This window comes from Asterias amurensis, chromosome 13 (assembly GCF_032118995.1).
Source record: "Asterias amurensis chromosome 13, ASM3211899v1".
Lineage (NCBI taxonomy): Eukaryota > Metazoa > Echinodermata > Asteroidea > Forcipulatida > Asteriidae > Asterias > Asterias amurensis.
The window spans coordinates 4,473,030-4,492,341 of record NC_092660.1 but is presented as its reverse complement, the minus strand read 5'-3'; the positions used below and the strand labels follow the sequence as shown (position 1 = coordinate 4,492,341).

Here is a 19,312-nt window from a genome sequence, read left to right as displayed (position 1 = left end):
GTTTAACTTTTACTTTTAATGGTCAGGAACCATGACAAAAATTTAAAACGTTTCTTTATAAAACACATAAGAATTGGTCACATGATATTTGTCGGGATCCGACAAAAACTAATTTTGAGCACTTTATTTCAGTGCTACTAATAATTGGCAGACCTTTTTCGAGCAATGGCTCAAATGAAAGCTTGTAACTTTCTTGACCCACATCAAAATACAAATGAAATTTTAAATCAAAATTTTTGGGTCAAATCGGCCACAAATCTGACAAAGCATCTTTAAATAAAATGATAACTACTTTCATGAGTGTCTCACACTTTTTATTATCAGTGTCAGGTGGGAGGCTGTTTTGTAGGCCTGTATGATAAACTTGACAGGTGAGTGTGTACCTTTTTTTTTTGTAGTCGGAAATATTTTAGAGATAAATACTTTGGAGACTCCTATTAAACATTTTTAGAAATTTAAAAGACAATCGTTACAGGCTTATGGGTAATTAGCTAGAATTTATATCTCGAGTTCAAGACAATCTTGGACTGAAAATAAGACTTTATGTCATAATTTTGACCAACAAAGGGGTGTGGTGGGCGGGGCGGGTGTGGGTATTTAAAAAGTCAGATGCACGATGGTCGTTGGTGGCGCTGTTAATCAATGTTGTTAAAGTCTGGTAACGCTATCCGATTTATGTATTAAATTAACAACTCATTTCATGGTACCAGTCTAATAAGATTGTTGCAAAAATGGGTTCCGCCGAAGTGGACGGAAAACCACTTGATACGAGAGCAATTCTGGCCAGAATTCGTTGTCTTCAGGAAAGTATAGAATGTTTTCGAATCTCGACAACGCTTCCCAAGTCACTGTGCTACGTCACAGGAGAAATTGAATACAAAATCCACCCGACTTTTGCCGGACGGGCAAGCCCAAGAAGCCGGACGACCAACGGGGCCGGTAGCCGAAGAACACCGAGAACATCGCGCGTGAAGCTCGGTGTGTATGCCGTGCCCAGCAAGGATTGCCCGGCGGAGCAACAGTGTCATGTCTACTGCGGTAAAGACACGAGAATTGTCGCTAGTGGAGAAGAAATGTGCAATAGTTTTGGCAGCTGGATAAGACTGACGACGGTAAATTCTTTGTTTACTAAATTTATTTTAGTTTGTCATAATAATTGTTGCACCATTTTTAATCATGATTATTAAACATTATTATTATGTCATGATCAGATTGTTTCAATTCAAGTTAAATAAGTTAGTAAATAACAAATAAAAAACATTCAAGTCAGTCACAAAGCTAGGGCCGTCACAGATTCATTCTTTGTATCAACTGTTAAACTCTGGAACTCACTCTCCTCAGCTGCTGTGAACAGCGCAACACTAGCTGAATTCAACTTCAAGAGACATAGTTATAGTTATACTAGTAACTATATAGTATAGGCCTATACATAGACCTTATGCTCATGACGTCATTTTAGTACGGTGCCCCCGTATTGAGGTCAAAAGGAGGTTGTTCATTGGCCAATCTATGTGCGTTTCTATTGTTTCGTCACCGTTTGACCTCAAAGATGGCGGCTGGATGACGTCAATGCACAAGGTCTATTATAATTAAGTAATACCCACCACCAGTACAGTAGTCTATTTCCACACGCAGTGCGCAAGTTAGCGTTGATGTATCCGGCAGGATATTTTGCTGACAAAACCAATGGAGATGGAGATGAAAGTTAATAAAAGATTGATGACACAAGCTCAGCTTAAATTATCATTTATCATGTTTATCACAAAAGTTCAACAATAGACTATCATAAACTACCTTAGGCAAATTGCATCTATAACGAAAATGGCTTTGCCCTCTCAAAGAAAAAAAAAATAAGGACTGTATTAAAAACCATCTTCCCTTTGAATTGATTTTTAAAATTTTATATAGAGTTGCTTGGAGAAACTGAATGCATTTCCAGGGAGTGATATACGTACCGGCTGGCTTCTCATCTATGAAAGCAAAGCTAACCAAGATGATCCGCCTCCCCTTGTTCCAATCACTGAAGAAGAAATGAGTGAACGGAGAGAAATGCTGTTTGGAAAACAAGAGAAGGTTATCACAAAGTAAGAATCTATCCCATCACTTCTCTGGTTTCATGCAGCAGCTGCACAAATCGAAGCTCTTTGACTTTAGAAGAAAGACAAATTAGTTCCAACAGTGTAATTGTTAGGCAAAGATATCGGACCAAAAAGCTTATTGCACTGTTTGTCTACCCGCATTGCATTGCCAAATCTTTTAAATGTAATAATTAGGCCTAAGTTCTGTTAACCCTTAAAGGCCCGGTCACACAGGCCTCGATAACGAGAACAAAAACGAGAACGTTTACAATGCATGCCCTCAATTGGTTGAATAAGCGTGCGCATATTCCGTGCGGAGAAATTCAACCAATTGAAAGCGTTCTCTTTGCGTTGTTATCGATATCGTTTTCATAATGGCTGCTGTGTGACCGGGCCTTTACACTGATTTTAAGCACTGCTGTATACTCGGAATACGTACGTAATACACCAGATCTGATGGTGGACTGTACTTTTACGGAAGAAGAAGAACTTTCCACAGTTCTGTGAAAAAATTCCACATGCTAATCAATCGGATGGGATTCGAACCAACAACCTCTACATTGGTAGCGCAGATGCCTTACCACTGAGCTAACCCAAACTTTCAAATCCTGATTGCCTTTCCCTCGACAGTTGGCTAGCAGTAGTAGAGGAGACACACATGTTAAAGTTGGGCTCGATGAGGAAAATCTCGCCTTCAGATGACGCTGCGGTGAAAACCCTCCAAACTGTCCCTCAGAATTGGAGTCTTGAATGTGATGAGGAGTTAGCGAGGTTTCTCTTTGAGAAGACGGACCAGGTCAATGAACTTTTGGGAAGCAACAAGCAGTATATCAACTCTGTTGTGGTGTCGTCTACTGCTGTAAGTTTAATAGATATTGGAACTTTACTTGATATGTGGCTGAATCTAATTGATGGAAATTTGCATCGGGGATAAAGAATATTAATTGTGGTTTTACATATATATACACCGATGTCTGTAAGCACTGTCAGACTGTATAGGCCTACTCAGTACTTTCCCGGAGTCCTGTGAAAAAAAAATCACTAGCATATTACTCGGGTGGGATTCAAACCAACAACCTTTGCAATTCTAGAGCAGTGTCTTACAAACTTAATGGGTAAGACCAAAACTAATAGGGGTGAATCTTAATCAACATTTACAATCTTGGGTGGTCTAATCGGCGTAGTGGACCATACCTTGCCCTCCACCTTCAGGACCCCGCTTTGAATCACGCCGGGGGGCACCAAATGGATTGGCTTTTCAGTTCTTACCTCACTGCATGGGTTTCCCCTGGAATAATTCTCTCGGGTTTTCCTCCCACATCTAAAACTGAAACTTCTTTCTTGTCTTCTCTTTATTGTGTTCTTGACCAGTACAGTGATCAAGTTTCGCTTTTTTGAGAGTCCTTCGCTTCACAACCAGAATAAAATAAATGAAATCGACCATCGCAGAACAGTTCACAAACTTTTAAGATTCACATCCTTTTCACCAATTTATTTGTGTGTTATATTGTCTGAAACTATTTCTTGTTAGATGTACATTTCCATTTGTAATTATCATGTTTTTCTTCCTTCAATTTATTCAGGCTGATGATGAAGATGCAAACTGCTTGACTGACGGAGATGAAAACACATACTGGACCAGCGACGGAACTCATGGACAACACTGGATCAGAATCAACATGAAGAAAGGAACTATCATCACGTAAGTCTTCAGTTTAGATAGACGTCGGGTGGCCTGGATGGCGAGAGTGGTATCTTTCCTCGTCTTCCGCCCTTTCGACCCAGGTTTAAACCCTGCTGAGGGCGTTACACGGATTGGGTCTGCAGTTAAAAGAACACGTTGCCTTTGATCGGTCGAGTTGGTCTTTGAAAAGTGTTTGTTACCGTTTGTTATAAAATGCAAATGATTAGAAAGATATTTTAAAAGTAGAATATAATGATCCACACATGTATCACTCGAAATTGTGTGGTTTTCCTTTTACCTCGTCGACTAACACGGTCGGCCATTTATGAATTCCATAAATTGCCCACCATTTTAGTTCGCAAAGTAAAAGGGAAACCACGCAATTTCAAGGCATATTTGTGTGGATCATTGTATTCTACTTTTACAACATTTTTCTAACCATATGCATTTTATAACAAACGGTTACAAACGCTTTTCAAAGACCAACCTTGAACGATCCAAGGCAACGTGTTCCTTGAAGTTGGTGTAGTGGTTAATTTTCTTCGCCTTCCACCTTCAAGACCCTGGTTCGATTCTTTCCGAGGGCACTATGTGAATTGGGTTTTTAATCGGGTTGGCGTAGTGGTATCTTGCCTAGCCTTCCACCTCTAGGACCCTGGTATGAATTAGGCTGAGGGCACTATGTGGATTCGGTTTTCAGTTGTGAAAGCTCAATAACCAGTGCACTAAAGTAAAGTGTAATGATACGTTAAAGCCATTGGACCCTTTCGGTAAACAGTATTGTCCAAGGCTCACACTTCGTGGATTACAACTTCTATATCAAATGACAAACCTGTGAAAATTTAGGCTCAATCAGTCATCGAAGTCGGTAGAAAATAACGAGAAAACCCACCCTTGTATCCGCGCGTTTCGCCGTGTCATGACATGTGTTTAAAATAAATCCGTAATTCTCGCTAACGAGAATTGATATTGTTTTACTGTTTTCTCAAAAAGTAAATCATTTCATGGAATAAAATTTCAAGAGAAGTCTTTCACCACTACCTTCTCTAAACCCTGTAAGTTATTTGTAAATCTGTGGTATTTTTTTTGTCTGTACCAAAAGGGTCCAATGGCTTTAATGTACACAGTGCTATACAAGAACTACTTAATTATTATAACTATCACATTTTTTACCACCATAGTATCAGCGTTTGACCTTTGACATACTATTTTGTTTTTTCCCCCATCAGTAAGTTGTCTGTCACTGTGGATTCCCAGGATGATAATTACATGCCAGACCACATCATCGTCATGGGAGGAACGATAGACAACCTCAAGAAACTCAAAGACATCAATGTTGACTTGTATGTACTTGTTGTTTGTTACCCCAGATTGAGTTTTGTTTTCTTTAGGCCAAAAAAGAAAACATGTTTAGCGTCCTGCCTGTTTAAAGACAATTGGCAGGGATACTTTCAAAATTATCGTTTTCCGTCTGAGATTGTTCAATTGTACAACTTTTGTTTTGTAAAAAAAAAAAAGTAGCGAGTGGGGCTACTAAACATGTTTATTTAACATTTATTTGGCCTTATTTGTTTATGAGTCGAACTCGATGTCCCAAGTTTAATAGTAAAACTTAGGTGTGATCCTTGGCAACACGGCAGCTACATGTTACAGTGTATGACTTCTCTCTGGTATCCCCCCCTGAACAAAAGACATTGACAAAATAGTGACACTGCCAACATAGGGCTACATATAGCTCATTTGGTAGAGCCCCAAGACTTTAAACCGGAGATTGTTGGTTCAAATCTTGACCGAGTCAATTTTTCTTTGTTTTCAATCCCAAATGAACATAATATTTGTTTGTGATTCGGAAAAAAAACATTAACCTCATAACCCATGATTTATCAACAATCTAGATGAACTTAATTACATAATTTTAGAGTCAATTAAAAAGGGGGGTTGTTGTAAAATTATTTCTTATAAATGTTGACAAGGAACAATCTTGTAAGCCACTCAAAAGTTGGGTTCACTGATCTGTCCCGCTCCCATGAGTGTGATAGAAAGGAAAACCCATAACAGTGCAACTACTTCATTTACGTAGGATTTGAAACTTTGCATAGTGGAAATACGATATAAAAAGGTTTGTGGTAACACCATGTAATGACTATTTCTAATGAGTTCTCCAGAAGACGATCAGAGCACACTGATCGAAACGTCGTGTTGAAACCAACGGTTCTTTTCAGAAACGCCCCAACTCATTAGAGATATTCATTACATGGTGTTACCGCAAACCTTTCTATACTTCATTTACAAGTACATACAAAAGTTCTTTTCCAAATCAATCTTACGTTATCTATTAAACTTTCTAAAATTCGTTTCATGAACCCATTTTTTGTAGAGAGTTTTCTGGTGACATTTGCCTGCTGGAACAAATGAGTCAACACTATCCAGTCATTGAAATCAGGATTAAGTCTTGTCATGGTAAGCTTAAAAAATTCTCATGCATATTCATTTTTAAATAAGGGAACAAAAGGGTAGCGACGAGGTCTTCAGCGTACGTTTAAAGCCGGCAGGGTCGGCGGCCGTGTGATAAAGCCCTTTATCGCACGGCAACGACCCTGCAAGGTTTTAAACGGACGTTGAAGAACGAGTCACTGCTCTTTTATTCCCATTTATAAATGCCCTTTTGTTAAAAAACGAATACAGTTATAGACACTTTAACAATGGAAAATTTGGGGGTTTGAAATATTTTTTTCCCCAAAACTTTGTGAAGAATCTGTTTGAGGCGCGTGGGTTGTGTGTACGCGCGCGGGCTTAGATTACGCGCTGATAGCTATGATTTGCGTGTTCTGCATGAAAATCTTGCGCGCCCGACACGCGCTAGCCAGCTCAGTGTGCATAAACAGAGCTCCAGTGTGCATTAACAAAAGGTTTATGCACACCCACGTGACGCGCTCTCCACCAATAGGAGTAGAGAAACTGTCTGGGGTATTTATGAAGATAACATTCATCATCTTGTTTGCATTTTTTGAAAAAAGTTTGACGTATCTTGGTACAATGACAGTGATTTGATTTGTCATTTAACATATTTCAGAATGGTATCAAATGCCACTGGTATCAAACACGGTACATCACTAACGACGTTCAAATCTAATTTGCATTTGGCAAATAACTAAAGTTTGATGCAGCCCATTTACAATGTCAGTGATTCTGGTTGTTCCTATACTTAGATTGGTTTCGACTGTAGAACTTGTGCTATCAAAACCACTTTTGTATATTCAGATAGTATTTCATTAATATTTGTGATTTTATTTGCATTGAAAATTTTTGTCTTCTATCTTATCTCAGATGATGGCATTGACTGTAGAATCCATGCTATTAAGCTGGTCGCTAACATGGAACGTCATCTTGGGATCAGTAAGGACGTCTTCTCTGAAACGGAGCTTGTCAGGTAAGAACTGTTTACAAAAAATCATTTTCACTATTTTTTTTTTTTTAGACTAGTGCTGTCCCAAAATCCGGACAAGTTTTCCGGTTTTCATGACCTGGGCCCAATTTCATAGAGCTGCTAAGCACAAAAATTTGCTTAGCATGAAATTTCTTTCTTGATAAAAACAAGTTTGTTTGTTTATCCTCAAAACCACGTGGAAATTTGGTTGGTAATTCTGTTTTCATCGAGGCCAAAATTTCATGCTTAGCAAATTTTTGTGCTTAGCAGCTCTATGAAATTGGCCCCAGCTCACAGGCCTGGATTAAGCCAAGGCTTTTAAAAGACAGCCTAGACAGACAAACTCCAAACATGGAGACAAGACAAACAGGTTACAAGAAAACATTTCCAAAAAAGACCCAGACTCGGTTGCTATGAGAGAAATATGAAAGCAAATGGCACATAACTTAATGTACATGTAGGAGCTGGAATGACTATAAAAGAGAGCTTTTCCACATAATGGGAGAGAAGAAATCTTTTGTAAGAATACTTGAAGTGTCCCACAGACGGCAATTTGCTAATTTCATCATGAATAGAACTCCACAAGCGGGGCCCATAGAAACGAAGAGTGTTGCTGGAGTAACAGGGTGGCGAGTATTAAATTCTCATCGCTCTCTTCTTGTCTCAGGTACCCAAGACTGGAGCTGGTAGATAAGGAGCATCTATACCGTCGAGCTTTGGTCCTTCAGCGATTTATCACTCTCCTAGACGGAGTGATCCATTTCATAGTTCCTGCTTGGGAGTATACGCTGGGGTCGTTTTCATCCCTGGAGGTCGTCCGTCAGCTTCTGCCTCTCTCTAGGAAGAGGAACGCAATCATTCGACACTTCCTGAAGGCTTCTGAAACCAGGTGATTACGCTATTGCTGCATCACTTATTTTAAATAGAGTGATGGCCGAGTCATCAGAGTTTGGGTTCAAATCCCCCTCCATATGTCCACTAAGACAACTACTATCTTGTTTATTCTACTCGTCAAAACAAACTTGAGGGGAGGAGCAGCCATGTTCATCAGTGACTCTCTTAAATATCATACAAGAGAAGATCTCATGACTTCCTGTTCTGATTATGAATCCATCTTCATTGAGATCGAGCCTGATCATGCAAGTAATATAATTGTTGGAAATGTTTACAGAGCTCCTAATACCTGTATTGACAACTTCAATAATTGATTTGATGTATGTCTTAGTGTGAATTTTTTTTTTTTAAATCCCCTCAGGACACTTACAAGTGTTCCTGAGAGAGACTCTTTAACCATAATTTGTTTTTCTCCTGAAGACTAGCGTATACTACTGGCTCTTTTCTGAGCCAACACTCCCTTAACCGGCCCCCTCCTCCCATAAAACCCCCCCAAAAACAACGTAATTTTTACATGGTTGTACCCGCAAGTTGACTTTTATTTACAGTTTATTCATTAAGTTCCTCTCCTAACCCAGGTGTGAAAATGGAGACCTGCAAGGGCTGAGACGTTATTATTTTGGATGAACACCTAAGCTCTAATATTTGCAGCTTTAGGCTGTATACTCCCTGCTCCCCAGGGAGTTGAGAAAGTTTTGAACTAGTAAAACTATGCCCGATAAGCAGGGACAAATTTGTAAAGCGCATTTTTCTCGCTTCCGTAGCGCACTTTGATTTCAAGAGAGACTGTTGCTAAGGTTGAAACGTCAGACCACTAAACTATTTGATTGCATTATTTGATTTGCTCAACAGTCAACCTCAGCAGATTCCTAAGCTGTACATCAACAGAAGGAGTGCGTCTGAACACCGAGGCAATCCTTCTCAAGATCCTTCCTGTAAGAATGCTGTCTTTACGCAGGTCAGTCTCTCCTTTAGTATCGGATAATTATGTCTTTGGGAGGAAGATTTGGCGTGTTGTGGCTCAGCAGTTCAGTACAACCGTTGTTTCTGATCAGCAGAGTGTGGGTTCGAGTCCCGGTCACGACACTTGTGTCCTTAAAGGGTCTATGTACTTTTTCCTAACACAAAACACAATGTCCACAGATTTACATTAAACTTATACAGTTGAAGATTATGATAGTAGAAAGCTTCCCTTGAAATCTTAATTACTGAGGTGCTGTGTTAATTTCCATTGTTTACATAGTTCTGAACATGAGCATAATTCTGAGAACAATGGATTTACCTGATAAAGTCTGCTGCCACCTATCGTCCCAGAAAGTCTCCTTTTAAACAAAAATTAAAAACATGCTTTGCATGTTTTGTGTTTGTTCAAGTGCCTCGAGTACCTTATTGCTACAGTGTATTTAAAATATTGTATTTTATTGTTATCTACTCACACCTGTTTCATCAGTCTACAGTATTAAATATGTCTTTCTTCTCTTTGTTTCTAGATCTACGAAGGTTTAAAACCTAAGGATCGTAGCGAGAAGTCTCTGGACTTCAGATGGCCTGATAGCTATGATCAGTGGTGGGAGTGCAAGTTCCTGTCTGAAGGCATCATTGATCAAGGTGAGATTATTAAAGAGGCCATAAAACTTTGACTACAGCTGTATTGGATTGGGTAGCTACAGCTACGACTACGTGATGCTAAGAACCCTCTAAACTTCAATGCATTACGCTGAAATATAGCCAGTTTTAGCATGAAAAATGTATTTCCAGCAATGGTATATTACCAAAACTTGTTAATAAGTTTTACATGCTAAAATAATTTTCGTCTCACTGACACAAGCATTATTTTTGTGACTTGTTTTACTCATTTCTCAAAAGCTACAGCACCTCAGCTAGTAATATGTTAAGCAGAGCTTTTTATCATCATTATCTTCAAACCTTGTAAGTTTAATGTAAATCTGAGGACATGGTGTTTTGTGTAATACAAAAACTGACTAAAGCCTTTTTGTGTGCATTGGTTTCAGGAGGAGGTTTCCGAGATAGTTTAGCTGATATTGCTGAGGAACTGTGCCCAGTGGGAGGAGAGCATCCAGTCCCTCTACCGTTCTTCATTCGAACACTCAATCAGGTAATATTCAGAGCTGATTCCTCTTAGTTGTGGGGTGTAGTGGCCGAGGGGGATAACAGCACCAAACTCAAGAAAAAGTAGTACACATTGTGTCCAAACCTGTAGTGGTGCACAGAGTCTGTCAACCTCCTAAATTGTACTGGGTTTAGAATGACTGAAGGGAGTGACCCACCTACTTTCAGGAATAATAATAATAAAGAATATTTATAGGGCGCCAAAATCCACCAAAATGAGGTGCTCAAGGAACGTTCACATTCGTCCAATCTCATCCCTTGTTATAGGGTGCGTTCGTTTGGCTTCCCTGGGTCATCTCCGGTCTGCCCCGGTGCGTTCGAATAACTTTTGACGTCATTCCAGGGGCTCACTCAGGGCAGTGGAGTGGGTCACTTGGGGGCTGGCCCCAGGTAAACGACGTCACTACGAGAGCGGTCGTTCGTTTAGCTCTTGTCAGGGGCTCACCCGAGTGAGCACTGCGGGGTATATCCAGGGAAGCTAAACAAACGCACCCATAGTATCTAGCCCACAAGCACAACAAGGAGCTGAACCCACTCTCTAAAGACTAGGTCATTCAAATTTAAGTTCAGTAAATTTAACCGCTCGGCCAAGAATCACTCAGACCTTGAATTTCTTTCTTGAAAGCACTTCTTAGTGGAATTTGTTAACTTGTATTGGATCTTTGCAAATGGCACCACAGCAAAAGCACAGGGCACCACGGCAGTTGCTGTGAGTGCCCCAGGTGTCATGGCACTGGTGTTGTATTATCATTCTTATAATAAAATGTTGGTTTTTTTTTTGTACTTTACAGCAATTAGACAACTCTAATGTTTATCGTGATATGTACGTGCCGAACCCTTCCTGTAAACTGTTTGCTAAGTACGAATGGATAGGAATGCTGATGGGAGCTTGCCTACGTAGCAAGGAGCATCTGGTATGTGAGTTAAAATAACAACATGTAAAATTAATATGTAGTAAAAGGAACACGTTGCTTTGGATCGGTCGAGTTGGTCTTTGAAAAGCGTTTGTAACCGTTTGTTATAAAATGCACATGGTTAGAAAGATGTTTAAAAAGTAGAATACAATGATCCACACACATTTGCCTCGAAATTGCGTGGTTTTACCTTGCGAACTAACATGATCGGCCATTTATGGTAGTCAAAAATCTGACTCCCATAAATGGCCGACCGTGTTTGTCCACGAGGTAATAGGAAAACCATGCATCTTCGATTGATACTAAATGTGGATTATTATATTCTACTTTTAAAACATCTTTTTAACCATATGCATTGTATAACAAACGGTTACAAACGTTTTTCAAAGACCAACTCGACCGATAAAAGGCACTGTGTTCCTTTAATCAAATTAATGATTCGGGTTTGAACATAGACAAATTTACAAAAGCGGGTTTTGAACAAACAACCTGCAGATTGACATGTCGTTGCTCTACTAACTGAGCTTTATCGACAGATTTGTCCAAAGTCTCCCTCTTTTATCAATATTTTTGTTATTTTTGTTTGAGGTGCCAGATAGGCCTGGTATGCTAACTTGTGTAAAGATAAAACACTGTGTCCATGCACGGGAGAATTGTGAAAGTAGTGTGTTTTTGAATCAGAAGTTGGTGTAGAGACTGCAAAAGTGGGGTTGAGGAGTGTTAGATTGGCACCTGGTACCAATAGTTCAAAATTTGGATACAATGTACGTCAGTAATGTGTTGAGTTTTGTTGCTTTCAGGTGTTGGCTTTGCCCTCGTTTATCTGGAAGATACTGGCTGGAGAGAGAGTGACGTGGACCAGGGACTTTAAGACGGTTGATGAAGCAGCTGTAAGTTCTTTAATAAATACACGAATGAAAAATTTCAGAGTTTGTTGTAAATTCTGTATTTTTTCTGAGAATATTTGGTTTTCATCTGATCATCTGTCATTGTCTGTGAATGATAAACCAACTTCAATTTCAATTTACAAAATGAATAAATAATTGATTATTATTTATATTAAACTGACAATTGTTGATTGATTGATTTTTCTTTTTCCAGGTGAAGTTGTTGGAATCGTTCCAAAAGATGGACAAGGAGACATTTGAGACCAATTTTGCCAGTGAGATGACCTTTACAACGGTGTTGAGTGACCAGTCAGAGGTCATGTTGACCAGTCGAGGGTCGGAGGCCGCAGTCGCCTATGAGGACAGAATGGAATGGTGTCGGCTGGTTCAGTCCGTCAGGATGAATGAAAACAAAGACCAGGTGAAGATCAACAGTTTTAATATTTGGTGTAATTTTGTGTTAGAATCTGTGAGTGGGAACTTACCCGGGGAGCGTCTCAAAGGTCGGCATATTCAAGGCACAAAAGAATATTGAATTTTCTATGATCTTGGTTCTGAGTTTTTATTGTTTAGCATTGGTGTGGTGTGCTATTCTTACCAGAACCCCAGAAAAAAAAGAACTCCGAAACAGTCAAAATTCCACACACTGCTAGAATGAGTACATTGTTCAGAGTTTTAGTACTGCATGTAGTTAAACTTCCACCCTTTTGATTTGTTGTTGCTTGAATAATTGTTACTATACACATTTTGTTTTTTTAAAGCTGTTTTTTTTTCAAAAAGGGAAAGTACACGTTTGGTAGTTACTCAAAACAAATATTACCTTAAAAACTGACTTGGTAACGAGCATTCAAGAGCTTTTGATAGTGTAAAACATTGTGGGAAACGACTCCCTCTGAAGTAACGTAGTTTTTGAGAAAGAAGTAATTTCTCACTAACACAATAAATGACTTCTAGCTAGAAGTCTTTTATTCTAATCTGAAAGCACACAAGGTCGTCCATCAAGGGTGTATTTTTTTCTTCATCATTTTCTCGCAACACTGATGACCAATTGAGCTCAAATTTACACAGGCTTGTTATTTTATGCTTACGATGGGATACACCAAGTGAGAAGACTGGTCTTTGACAATTACCAAACGTGTACCCTCTCTTTAAACCTTTGTAAATTTGTAAATCTCCCTCCTTTGTATTTTGATTCCTTTCTATTGCATAAATGTTGGTGTCCATATGTATTCAGTTATATTTGGTTATTTGTAAAAGTTCTATAACCTTTTACCTCTAAGCTCGACTAATTATATACATGTACATGTGTATTTCTGTTTCATCTTTTTATGTATGCCAGTGGCTGAGGATCTTGGCGTAGGGTGATGTGCTGGCAACCTCTCCCCTGCGGCATTTGTCTTTTAAATTACTTTAGATATTTTAGTATCCATATCTAATTTGTAAAAATTATTCTGTTATGCCGTTATCTTTTTGCCTTTTTACCTTTTGTTTTTGTTTTAATATTTTTTTTCTTCTTCATCTTGTGATTTCATAATTGTGTTCTCTGTATTATGTATTGCTTTTTACCTAATTGTAATTTTTTATGAGTTAAGCTCGAGGCCTAGCGTAAGTCGTATATACATACCTTTTTTCTATTATTTATAACTTGAAATTTGGCATATTCTGTGATTTATATTTATTGTAAAATAAACTGTTACTGAACTGAATTGAACTACAGGTAGATGCAATGCGACGAGGACTTCTGCGCGTCGTCCCTCAAGCGGTCCTTGACCTTTTGACCTGGCAAGAGTTGGAGAAGAAAGTGTGCGGGGATCCGGAGATCAGCGTAGAAGCCCTCCGCAAGACATCCTTCTTTGAAGATCTTGAAAAGACGGATACAAGGGTGAAATACCTCTGGGAAGCGCTGACGAACTTCACCAATGGTAAGCGGACATCTCTGCCACTTCATTTTGGGTGAAGGGACATTGCAAAGTTGTGGGATATATTTCTTTCATGTGTGATAGAAACAGGGGTAAAAGTCACTGGTGACAAAATTGTTCTGAAAGTGGGATCCAGGGCCCAATTTCATAGATCCGCTTAAAGGCACTGTACACGTTTGGTAATTGTCAAAGACCAGTGTTCTTTCTTGGTGTATCCGATCATAAACATACAATATCAAGCCTGTGAAAATTTGGGCTCAATCGGTCCTCAAAGTTGTGAGAAAATTATGAAAGAAAATCACCCTTGTTGGATGAATTTGTGTGCTTTCAGATATGAATAAAAGACTTCTAGCTAGAGGTCTTTTATTATTTTAGTGAGAAATTACCTCTTTCTCAAAAACTATGTTACTTCAGAGGGAGTCGTTTCCCACAATGTTTTATACTATCAACAGCTCCCCAATGCTCGTTGCCAAGTCAGTTTTTAAGTTAATATTTGTTTTGAGTAATTACCAAACGTGTACCTTCCCTTTAAGCCACAGCAACAAACACTGCTTAGAAACAAAAATAAACGGGACACCAGTGACAACTCGTACACATGGAAAGCTATTTTGCATGGAATTCTTATTCTGCTTTTCCTTTTTCCACTATTTCTGCTTTAAAAGCGGCTCAATGAAATTAGGACCTGACCTTAGGAGGTAGAATGAAGTTATAGCATTTCCTACACCCGTGGAGTTATATGTTCATGAAAGAGGATGATTTCTTTATATCCAAAAAAAAGCATAGAATTTTAACCAGGCAGACATTGAAAAGCCTAAAATCTGAAATTACTTAAGAACTGTCCCATCTGGAATATTTCAATCCTAAATGCTGGTTCTGTCTTTGCATTTTTTTTTTTTTACAGAGGATCGGAGTCGTTTCTTGCGGTTTGTGACGGGGAGACGTCGTCTTCCAACACCATTGTATATCTGTCCTGGGAGGAGCTACTCCAGTGACAAGTAAGTCATTTTTTTTGTTATGCAAGTCGCCAGACACACGAGGCCTGAAGGCCACTTCAAGGTGTGGGCTACAATTATTTTTGTCCAGAGGCCGTTGCCACCTACTCCTAGGGCTGAAACAGGGTTAGCCCTTTTACAGTCCATACGGATGTAGGCTTGGGTATCATCAGTCCGAAGCCTGGCCGGTAGAGCAGAAAGCAATACCTCCCCAATTTTATGTAGCAAGTGTCACAACCGGGATTCGAACCCACACTCTGCTGATCAAACAGCAGAGCTTGAATCCGGTGCTCTTAACCGCTCAGTCATAAATTCAGTAGGCTGCAAATCCATGTGTCTTTCATGCGCTGTGCGTAATGCGTGCAATCCTTTTTTAATCCTTTTAAATGAAACCGCAAACCAAGCACAATGAAATAAACTTTTAAGGATACCGCCATAATACGGCTACATAGAATTGAGTGCATCATGCCTGGAATTTCATATTTGAACACGTTGAAAGGGCAATGTCATTTTCATTTTTCAAAGGGCACTTCCATCATAAATCTTAAAGTCAACGGGAAACTTTTGATGGGCACCAAGGCCAAAATCAGGGGCATAAGAGGCCCTGACCTCCATGACCTTCATTTAATTACAGGCCTGGTGCATTGTTAGGCATGTACCTCATTTTAAGGCTATGTGCACTAAACCAGAATGCATGATGAACACATGTCTTTTGGCTTGTCGTTGGTCCAGTTTTGTTTTGCTTTTGTTCTTGTGTTGTCCTCCCTTTGTTAGGCGATCTGTTCTTTGTATAGCGCCTGATAAATGCTTTGTATTATTATCAATGTTGTTATTATTATGTATTTCCACATTAGCTAGCAGGCCATTTTGCATATATGGCTACAAGTTTAGTAAAATGAGTATTTACAGCTCCAGTTACATCTTTATCAGCCATTTAAATCAGATCTTAAATAAGGGAATAAAAGGGTAGCAACGAGTTCTTGCATGGCCGTTTAAAGTCGGCAGGGTCGAGTTGCCGTTTGATAAAGGCCCGAGCCGAAGGAGAGGGCCTTAAGCACACGGCAACGGCCCTACAAGGTTTTAAATGGACGTTTAAGTAAGAGTCACTACTCTTTTATTACCATTCATAAATGCCCTTTTGTTAAAAAATGTTACAAAAACACAATTACAGACACGTGACAGTTGAAAATTCGAGGTTTGAAATATTTTTTTTCAAAAACTTTGTGAAGAGTCTGGTGTGTGTTTGGTTGTGTGTACGTGCGCGTGCTTAGAAATAGATTACGTGAGCGCGCTTAGAAGTAGGTTACGAGCTGTTACTAGTAGTTACTTGTATGAGTTGCGTTCTGCATGATAATCTTGTGCGCCTGACGCGTGGAAGCCAGCCGGATATAAACACTGGTCATTATCAACTGTTTAAACACCCCCACGTGATGCGCTCTCCACCAATAGGAGTAGAGAAACTGTCTGGGATATTTATGAATGGTCATTTTGTCCACCACTGAACCAATAGGACAGCCTAAAATAACAGGGGTGTTTATGAATATTGTTTTTCTTTATATGTTTACTTTTCAGTGATATGACTGATTCACTACCCGAATCGTCCACATGTTCCAACACGCTGTTCTTGCCAAACTACTCCAGGTAAAACACTTCTATAAAGATGTATTTCAATTTAATTTAATTTCATTTATTTATTTCACAGATAAAACATCACAATTGCATCATCAAAATATCATAACATACAAAAGAGATATAAAAATATAGACAGTAAGAGTAAATTTTAAAAAAATCTTCTGTTTTGGACATTTCCATATTCTGCACTCAAAGTAGGATTTGAAACTTTGCATAGTGGAAGTATGAGGTTCGTAGTAATACCATGTGAAAATCTCTTTTGAGTGATTTTTTTTCTGAAAAGAACTGTTGGTTTGCTCTGATCGTCTCCTGAAGAGTTAAGTTGTCAGTTCTTTTCAGAATCAACACTACTCAAAAGAGATTTCCACATGGTGCTACCACATACCTCAACTAATTCTGCATTCTAAAAGATCCTGTCAATGAAGTAAGATAAACTTAAATAAAGATAATAATAAAAGAAATAAATTTTACGTTTCTTTCAGTGCCAAAGTTGCAGAGGAGAAGTTGCGATACGCAGCCTACAACTGTGTCGCTATTGACACAGACATGAGCCCCTGGGATGAATGAGCAATCTACATTTATCGTAAGCTTTTATAAAAGTTCATTCTATAGATGATGTGACCTATGTTTACATTCAAACTGCCCTCTGTTGAAAAAACACTGTATACGTCATGTTTCGCCGGGCAAAAAGAGTCGTAGTCATGGTAAGATTACATACACTTTCTAGCTGGTTGCCAAAACACAAAGGTTTTGCCTGGCGGTATGCGCGCGAATCATGTTATGGTTTTCGTGTGACGTCAGAGGTCACATCGTCTATAGTAACCGATGGTTTAAAACCAATGGTTTGAAGCCAAGGGCTCTCGGAAAAGCAAACTTACTCGCTGTACAAACCAAGAACTTAAAGAAGAGAAGACAATAAAGGAAGTGTTCTTAGAAATATTCAAGGGATAATAATAATGTTTATTTGGTTGCGGTAACACCATATGTGTATCTACTTGCCAGGTAGAGTTTGTTCTTAGAGAACTGTCTTGCTTTATTCTACTGCCGTGGAGTAGATAATCGGAGGTTCGGGAGACTTCTCAGTTCTGAAAAGAACTGTCCTGCTTTTTAACTATTACCAGGGCGGATGGAATAGAAAATAAACTGGACTACTACTTTAGCTTACATAGGATCATAATTAACTGTACTGCCGCGGAGTCAGTTCTGAAATGGTCTCAAGGCTTAGGTATACTGTTTGTTTAAAATAATAATATTAATAATAATAAGACTTGTAATGCGCGTGTAGAATACCTACACAGTCAGCTAGAGGGACTCATTCCATAGTGCCCCTAGCCTAAACATCTTACGTCACACTTCGAGGCTCGTAAATAACGCCAGAGACCGGCCTCCAGTCGGCGTTAACATGCACATTTGTGAATATGCATGTTCACATATGCATATGAAATATGCATGTGAAATTATGTTTGCCATAAAAAAAAAAAATATTTTAAAATATTTCAAAACCGTTTGATATTAATACAAAATATGAAAAATAGATAGGTTAATTCTTCTTTGGAATGCATAATTTGTCTCTCGGAAAGAAGCGATAAGCTGTTTCAGGCTTTTGTGTACTGTTTGTTTAAAATAAAGTTTATTTATAAATGATGATATTTTGTTAGATTTCATTTGATAAATTCTGATACAACTGAGTGACAGAAACATCAACCTGTATTTTCTAAATACTGCACAATAAAAAGTCAAAACAGAAAATCCGTAATAGAAAGTTCCTGAGAAATGTCATCTTTATGAGCAACTTTGCTTTTGAGCTGCACCATGCAACTCTCCTTTGTAAAGTTTCATTCACACCGAACTAGTTCTCAAAACATCTAAACACGTCCTAAAACAAATCTTAAAGCCATTGGGCACTTACGGTAACAGTATTGTCCAAAGAGCCACACTTCGTGTATCACAACTTATATATAAAATAACAAACCTGTGAAAATTTAGTCTCAATCGGTCATCAGAGTCGGGAGAAAATAACGAGAAATCCCACTCTTGTTTTTGCACGTTTCGCCATGTCATGACATGTGTTTACTATAAATCCGTAATTCTCGATGTCGAGAATTGTTTCAATGTTTTCTCAAAAAGTAAAGCATTTTATGGAATGTTATTTCAAGAGAAGTCTTTTACTATTACCTTCTGTAAACCCTGTAAGTTATTTGTAAATCTGTGAACTTTTTTGTTTTGTTTCTGTTCCGAAAGTGTATAATGGCATTAAGGTTGTTGTCTGGCTGGAACAGATAGCTTTGGCCGGACAATGTCTAGAGAGTGACCCTAGTTAGTTAAATTCTGGTCAAAGTTATGTATTTAGAATGAGAGTTGGGTATGTCTGTGAACAGGATGAACGTGCTTCGAACGTGCTTCGAACGTGCTTCGAACGGACTCGGTGTCTGTGGCACACATGCATCCAATTAATGCACAAACACACCACGTCGTCTAGTACCTAGTACAATCCAAGTACGGCAATTACGTTCGTAGTACGTCCTCGTACTTTTTCACTCTGTCAAACTGCCAGACGAGATGGACGCCCAAAAATCTTGGGCATGCTTAAAGTTCTGAAGCACCTCTCCTGGATCAAACCCGTCCGAGCCCACCCATGAAGTTTATATACAGACCGTAAAAAGTTGCTATTACGTTCACTGCGTTTGCATACCGTTTAAAGTCCGTTTGACTACATTTTTCCAGAACGTAGTGCGAACAAGTTCGTTGTGATGGG

The 19,312-nt window shown here is 38.9% G+C and overlaps 1 protein-coding gene across 1 annotated transcript; it reads left to right on the top strand.

Annotated features, from left to right (window-relative positions):
- The first annotated feature begins 731 nt into the window (after positions 1–731).
- On the top strand, positions 732–19,305 carry LOC139946589 (E3 ubiquitin-protein ligase HECTD3-like). Its single transcript, XM_071944285.1, has 18 exons — positions 732–1,112; positions 1,909–2,084; positions 2,709–2,937; positions 3,662–3,780; positions 4,992–5,105; positions 6,140–6,222; positions 7,090–7,192; positions 7,857–8,078; positions 8,936–9,041; positions 9,574–9,691; positions 10,096–10,199; positions 11,005–11,127; positions 11,928–12,017; positions 12,229–12,435; positions 13,732–13,936; positions 14,835–14,928; positions 16,498–16,566; positions 17,040–19,305. Exons 1-18 carry the CDS (start codon positions 732–734, stop codon positions 17,122–17,124), a joined length of 2,628 nt encoding a protein of 875 aa, XP_071800386.1. The 3' UTR covers positions 17,125–19,305.
- Positions 19,306–19,312: the final 7 nt, after the last annotated feature.